Source organism: Brachyhypopomus gauderio, chromosome 6 (genome assembly GCF_052324685.1).
Source record: "Brachyhypopomus gauderio isolate BG-103 chromosome 6, BGAUD_0.2, whole genome shotgun sequence".
Taxonomy (NCBI): Eukaryota; Metazoa; Chordata; class Actinopteri; order Gymnotiformes; family Hypopomidae; genus Brachyhypopomus; species Brachyhypopomus gauderio.
This window is the reverse complement of record NC_135216.1, coordinates 7,809,066-7,816,565: the sequence shown is the minus strand read 5'-3', so window position 1 is coordinate 7,816,565 and position 7,500 is coordinate 7,809,066. Positions and strand designations below refer to the sequence as shown.

Genomic DNA, 7,500 nt, shown 5'->3' with positions numbered 1-7,500 from the left:
TCCCAGTGGTTTCGCTCTCTGTGCTCCAGAGGGCCGGTGATCGCCCCCCCCCCCCCCCCCCCCCCCCCCTCGCACGTGTTCCTGCTCTCACACCGTGTGCCCCTGGCTTTTTAATTCCTTATCATCCTTGATCCCTGCACTCTCAGACTGAAAAGAAAAAAGGTATCAGGTTTTTTTTTTTTTTGCTGTTGCCCGGGCAAAACGAACGCTCTTCAGGCTGGGCCAGATCACTGGGTGGGAAATGTCAGAAGCGCATGAGGATTAAAGACCTTGTTAAATGTAGAATAGAGCAGTGGAGACATGGGGGACCACGCTAACCTTCTGTGGGGCAGAGGAGTTCTGCCTCACTTCAGTGTGGTCTTTAGGGTCTGCTTTTGCTTTTTAAAGCCTAGGCCACCTTGTGTGTGTGTTTGGGCTTTTCTTCCAGCATGTGTGTTTGGAGGGTTGGGATGGGCACACGTTCCTTTCTTCCCCCTGTGTGTGTGTGTGTTTTAATGAGGTAACAGTGTCAGTTTGTTTAATTCAACGCCCCGTCTGCACGTTTGTGTGTGAAGAGTGAAGCTGTAGGCAGGGCCTGGGTGTGAAAGGCCAGAGAGGAGCTACAGGAGAGAATGACAGGGGGTTGATACCCTACCTCTCTCTTTCACTCTCTCTCTCTACCTCTCTGTCTCTCTCTCTACCTCTCTGTCTCTATCTCTCACTACCTCTCTGTCTCTCTCTACCTCTTTCTCTCTCACTGTCTCTCACTTTCTCTCTCTCTCTTCCACTCTCTCCCACTCTGTCTCCAACTCTGTCTCTTTTCTCTGTCTGTCTGTCTCTCTCACTATCTCTCACTTTATCTCCCTCTCTTCCACTCTCTCCCACTCTTTCTCCCACTCTGTCTTTTTCTTTCTCTCTCTCTCTGCCTGTCTCTCTCTCTCTCTTCCCCTCTGTCCCTATTTTTCTCTCCCTCTCACACTCTCCGTCTGTCTCCCCTTGCTGTCTCTCTCTCCCTCTCTCCCTCCCTCTCTCCCTCCATCTCTCCCTCTTCTGACTGGGTAATGTGCACAGGCTTATTGGCTTCACGTTCCTCCGGCTTGTAGCACATCCCTCGACGTCTGATCACGTAGCAAAGCAGCCCGTTGCCTCCAAACTCAGACATCTCCTGCGATTTTGGAGGAATTAGGATTGACGCCTGCGAGCTTTTCTTCGAATCTTCAGATTTAACTGCATTAACAGAGCAGGAAGACGCTGCACATACAGCCCCGTCGAACCGCTGAATGAGAAATCGGCTTTGCTTGACAGCGTGCAGCTTCTGCCTCTCTGATGACTGACTGCGCACAGCACAGCTCTCAAGAGTATACATGTCCTTCGTTAGGAAACACACACACACACACACACACACACACACACACACACACACACACACACACAGAGGCGTATACAACAGTTTTGCGCTCTTTCCCTTTGAATCAGCAATTTGCATCAGCCAAACGGCCCTGGTCCCCACGGAGTGGTGTGGGGTCGGGCTGATCAAAGAGCCGGGAGACTGTCCACCATCACTCGGCTTTAGGTGGGAAAGAGAGGGGGGGGGGTGTGAAACGCCGCCTCGCTCGGGTGCAAATGGCAGAGGTCCTGGCAGGGTGTTTCTGGGGCTAAATCCCCACTAACCGCGCTCTGTGCACGTCTACCTCTCCTGGGAGGTGCGTTTGCGGCGTCTCTGGAAGCCGGCGATCGTCGCGGCGGGCTGAAACCCTTCCGTGAGTGAGTGAGGCCGGTCGGAGAGGCAGACGAGCGAAAGCAAACGAAGGGAAGGAGGATAGATGAATGGTTGCCAGGCAACAGAATTAGGCAGTTTTCAGATTAGGTTACAGTCAAAATGAGCTGTGGTTCGCCTTCTGTTACGTGTCTTTAGCAGGATTGTCACCTGTCAGATGATGGGTGTGTGTGTGTGTGTGTGTGTGTGTGTGTGTGTGTGTGTGTGTGTGTGTGTGTGCGCGCGTGTTTGTGTTTGTGCATGCATGTGTGTGATAATAGTGAACTGCATATGAACTGTGCGCAGTAATTCATTAAAGTACCTGCACATTGCTGGAGATAGTCAGTGTGTGTGTTTACACTGACATGCTGGGGCTTGTGGTATGCATTTGTGTGTGTTTATGGAGGCGTGACGTGTTTGGCATGGTACATAAGCAGAGCTTTGGTGTGTGCTGGTACGTGAAGCTGATGTAATATAATTATTGTTCTGAAGCCACAAAGGACTGTGTCTGAGTTAAGAGTTAAGAAACAGAAGAGCAAGGAGGGGATGAGAGAAAGAGAGAGAGACAGACAGACAGAGAGAGGGAGAGACAGGGAGAGAGAGAAAGAGAGAGAGAGGGAAATTTAGAGGGAAAATGACTAAAGCAATAGAAGAAGAGAGATTTGTGTATACAGCTGCTTTGTCTGTATGCTCCCATGCTCACATGAGTGTGTGTCTGTGTGTGTGTGTGCGTGTGTGCGTGTGTGCGTGTGTGCGTGTGTGTGTGTGTGTGTGTGTGTGTGTGTGTGTGTGTGTGTGTGTGTGTGTGTGTGTGTGTGTGTGTGTGTGTGTGCGTGCGTGTGCGCGCGTGCGCGCGTGCGCACATATTTGCGGGTTATGCTGACCCAGCACAGCAGTGGAGCGTTTTCATTAGCATTACCGTCACGCACAATTGAAAACCTTGACGACCAGGTGTCCTGCTCTCCGCCAAACAGGGGCGGGACCGGCGGAGGTGCCACGCCCTCACTGCTCAGTCACCCATCCCATGGGGCGTGGCCTGCTCCTCACACTAATCTCTGCACAGCCAGGTCTGAGCTGTGATCTTACCGAGCGCTGGTCCTTGGTGCGGAGTGTGTACCTTTCTTTGTGTAGCGTGTAATGTGCTCTGGCTCATGTAGACATCCACGTCCTTGGAGGCCCGTCGGGCTCTGTGATAAGGCGGCGGCTTTCTGCCGTAACTACTGCACAGCAAGTGTCACACCTGCTACGCTGTCCAAGGTGCTGCACACCACCACCTGACCTGCATATCAGATTAGTGCTGGAATCAGTTGGGCTTATTGAATTTATTCAGATCGTACCTGGATCAAAGCAGAGAATGTAATCCGAGTGTGTGTGTGTGTGTGTGCGTGTGCGTGTGTGCATGCAGAGAATTGTGAGGTGGGGGGGTCGTGGGGGGTTGGATGTCCAAAAGACAGGTGGAAAGGATGAAAGTTTGGAGCTAGACAGATCTAAGATTCTTTCATTTGCCATGCCGTGGCAGCTCTCTCTCTTTCTCCCTCTCTTTCTCTCTCTCTTTCTCACACACACACACACACACACACACACACACACACACACACACACACACACACACACACACACACACACACACGCATAAAACACAACACAACACATGCTTCGAGCCAAAGAAAAAGATGCTTGGCATGAGAAAATAGAAATTTGGGGGGGGAATCATTTATTCTTGACCCCGTCCCCCTTTTGCGCCCCCCCCCCCCCCCCCCCCCCCCCCCCCCCTTCCTCGTCACTCTGCCCCCTCTCGCACGTCTGGCTGGCGGGTGCGTGAGTTGTGAGAACACCCTCGTGCTTCCTGTTCTCAAGACGGCGGTCTGAGACGGAATATGCATGAGCAGGCGTCCGGGCGAGAGCGCCCCCCCAGGGCGAGCGCTCAGCTCTCTGAGAGGGAAGCCCATCGCCCCCAAAACCCCCCCCCCCCAATTAGAGCATGACTCATTCAGCGGGTGGCCATGGCCTCTGTGGGTCTGGAAGTAGGATGGCGGCGTTTGGGGAGATCGAGGCAGGCGTCTGCCTGAGAGTGCTGTTTATAACACCTTCGTTGCTCTTTTCTCCTTCATCCTCTCTCTCTCTCTCCTCTTTTGCTTCTGCCGCTCTTTACTCTCTGTCTGTCTCTCCTCCGTGTGTTTTGGACGGTGCTCCTCCTGCTCCCGTCACATCTATCCAACCTGCTGTCACCTGTCTAACTCGTCTTCCACCCCTCAAACCATCAATCTCCCTCTTCTCCTCTTTCCCGATTCTGTTTGTCCTGCCAACCTGCACTCTTTCTCTATTCCCTTCTCACCTGCTCTCTCACTCCCTCTCCCTTTACCCCCCTCTCTCTCTCTCTTCCTCCTTTCTCTCTCTCTCTCTCTCTCTCTCTCTCTCCCTCTCTGCAGGTGGAGTAATGGCACTATTATTTGTCCTCTGGATTCTCTTCATGTTTCTCTCTCTTACTGAGGCTGGACACAATACCACTGCAGGTAATAAGAAAGTGAACAATTGTGCTTTGGAGTCTGTGTGTGCAGCCAGTACACAGTGGGCTGTGTGCAGGTGTCTGTGTGAGTGTATTTATGGTTATTTCCACTAACTATACTGTATATGTGTCCACGTATGCGTCCACGTGCATCTGTGAACGTGCGTCTTCTGTTTGTCTTGCTCCATGGGTCACCCAGTCCTGCCCGTAGTTTGGATCTCATTCCCCCGTTAGGGGCGATTGCGGGCTTGCGTGTGTAACGGAGTGGGACTGTGTTTGGGGAGAGTCGTGTTTGCGCGAGGTCCACCTTCCTTTGTATTCCTCCTACGTCTGAGCTCCACTTTGCCGCTCAGTCGGGTCAGGTCTGCCGATGGAATTACGCTCACGTCCTGGTACGCGGCTCCCTAATTGGCTGCTTCCTCTGCCTCCATCACTGCGGCTCTGGCCGGGCTGCCTAGCTAATGAAACACAATATCAACAGTATTAACAGTATCAGGCATCTGAAAGCTGTAATTACCAAACACATCATTGAGTATGTGAGTCATGTGCTTCTTATTGAGTCATATTTGTGTTCCGTGGCTTACTGAACAACAATGTTCAGAGGAGGATATATCATATTAATGTAAATGTATTCAAGTTGATGAAACCCATGTCAAGCACCGCCTCTTGATTTCTGTTTTACACTGTTAGCATTTAGAACAGCAGTCACAAGCACACTGTCTCAAAAGTCTTATAACGCACAAGTTTTATAATAAATTGTAACATATTCTGCATTTAATAGCAAAATTCATTTTAAGATCATTCATTTTATGATCTCAAGAAAGCATATACGCATGCTTATTCAGAAACACACACACGAGTATGCACGCTCGCACGCACACACACGCGCGCGCACCCACGCACGCGCACACACATGCACACGCAAACTCACTCCCCTTAGCTTCTCCTGGCCTCTGCTGCCGGGTTTGATGATGACTGTAATTAGCTGGCGACACTGAAGGTGAACTAAGCTGTAATAACATACTAAGGCAACCTCTCCCTGTCTCTCTGACAGAAACCCGATAGTCCCGGGGAAAAAAAAACGCAATTTACCGATGGCAATTACGGAAATCAAATTCATACGCATGCAAAAGGACAAGATATTTTAGAGGCCATTCACTGTTATCCGTAACTCATTTCCACCTGTGAGCGGCTTGGTTTTAGCTATGCGGGACATTGTTGTGAACCGAGGGATGAAATATAACCTTCTGTTTCAATTACAGCAGCGGGAACACAGAGCCACGGACACAGAAGCTCTTACACGTTCGGTTGAATGTGCTTTTGTAAAACCCAGTCACTCTTTTCACGGCTGTCACCGTCACTCTTGTACAATCCCGACTCGTTGTCATTTGATGTGAGAGAGAAAGTGCTCCATCTGCTGGTTATTCAGGGTACCACAGTCAGTCGGTTGAAGATCTTTGTAATACTGATAGCCAGAGAGGGCACAGGGACTCCAATGCATCTTTGTAATAGCAGCCCTGTCTTTTCCCACAGGCTGTGCTATCATTCGACCGCCCAGAGATGGAGGAATAAGATACAGAGGTCTCACCCAAGAACAGGTTCAGATGTTAACAAATATCTCAGTGTTGTGTGTGTGTGTGTGTGTGTGTGTGTGTGTGTCTAAGTGGGTGAGTAGGTGGGTGGGGGTAGATGTGTATGTGCGTATGTTTGTGAATGTGTGTGTGTGTGTGTGTGTGTGTGTGTGTGTGTGTGTGTGTCTATATATACCAGCATGCACATATTTACATATTTGTATACTGCGTGCGTTGCGGTGATCTAACGGCGGTCTCACCGGCAGATTCGAAGTGTGCAGGTCTTGCCGGTGGACTATGAGATCGAATACATCTGCAGAGGGAACAGGGTCATCGTGGGGCCAAAGGTCAGGAAGTGCCTGCCAGACGGCACCTGGACCGATCTCAGCCAGCGCAGCAAATGCTGTAAGCTCCGCCTCCAACCACACCTCCTCCAACTGCCCCTCCTCCTCTCCTCCTCCTCCTCCCCTCCCTCCTCTCTGCTGTCTGAGACGGTCCAGCTGACAGTTCGGTGCTAAGACCACTTCTGAACCATCTCTGGTAGCAGTCGAGTTGACATTAAACGTATGAGTGGTGACATTTATTTCTCTGAATTTCTTGATCTCCGATGGTCTTTCTGCTTCTCCTTCATTCACTATGAACTCTCACATTGCAAAGCACCATGTTGTAAAAAGGTATAGCACCTGAATGAAGCCTCTTACTATGACCTTTTAAAGCCATTGTGAGAGATCTCAGAATAGCAGTTGTGGAGCTGCAGTGTTTCGGATTAGTTCTGCTAATAACAAGTGGTCCTTTTCACATTCTGGGTGTTTCATATAACATCTCTAAAATATTTTTTTCTTTTTGTGTTTACATCACTGCATGATTATTTCGTAATTAATTTCACTGCTTGGTGAATATTTACATATTGTATGTTTATATTTGCAAACATATATATTTGTAATATGAGATACTGGTTTAGACTCATACATTATATAAGAAGCAGATTATGTAATGTTTGTATGCATATACATTAAAGGCAAATGTGGGCAGTAGCATATTCACCTCCATTAAGAGGCTTGTTACCCTCCAAATGTATGTTCTGAGCTCTGAATGGTCAATGTCACAAATACAGACTTCTAGGGCACTCATTTCTGTTACTGTAGTGTTGGTGTGTGTAAAGGACTGGTGAGTATAGCTTTTCTATACTTGTGATTTCGGGCATCTAAAGCATATGCATATCTTCATGGCTTCATTCAGATCATGTACAGGAGAGAGCCAGATGAAATATAGCCCCGACGTGTTTTGATAGGCTTGCTATAAAATTGCTATTTGTTTGGAGGTCTTGTTATAGGAAATAACGTGAATGTAAGTGAGTTGTAGATGCAGATGACACGCACTGCAGTGTTTGGAGTGTCTGGAGTGTCTGGATTGTGAAGTGTGTGTGGATGCTGCGATTCTGAGGGCGCTGTGCTCGCTGTCCTGGTTTCTCAGGACTGCTCCCGGTCTCTGAACACACCGCTGGGGTTAACGCTGCTTCTCACCCTTTGAAGAGTGAGATCACACTTAACGGCAGTGAGACTCACCCTGATGGGAGTGCAGGATGCACCTTTTTAGCACATGACATGTCATCTTCGGTATTCATTAATTTTTTTTTTTTTACAGTTTTTGACGACTGCTAACATGCGTTTCCCAATACTTGTGATACA

General features: G+C 49.2%; 1 protein-coding gene across 2 annotated transcripts in view; it reads left to right on the top strand.

Moving 5' to 3' along the window:
- Window positions 1-7,500, top strand: part of gabbr1b (gamma-aminobutyric acid (GABA) B receptor, 1b) — a 68,450-nt gene that overhangs the window by 8,153 nt on the left and 52,797 nt on the right. For both annotated transcript variants that reach the window (XM_077008428.1, XM_077008427.1), the window contains exons 2-4: window positions 4,165-4,248; window positions 5,775-5,839; window positions 6,079-6,217. In XM_077008428.1, coding sequence (XP_076864543.1) covers window positions 4,173-4,248; window positions 5,775-5,839; window positions 6,079-6,217 — 280 coding nt within the window. In that variant the 5' untranslated portion in view covers window positions 4,165-4,172. The remainder of the gene's footprint in view (window positions 1-4,164; window positions 4,249-5,774; window positions 5,840-6,078; window positions 6,218-7,500) is intronic.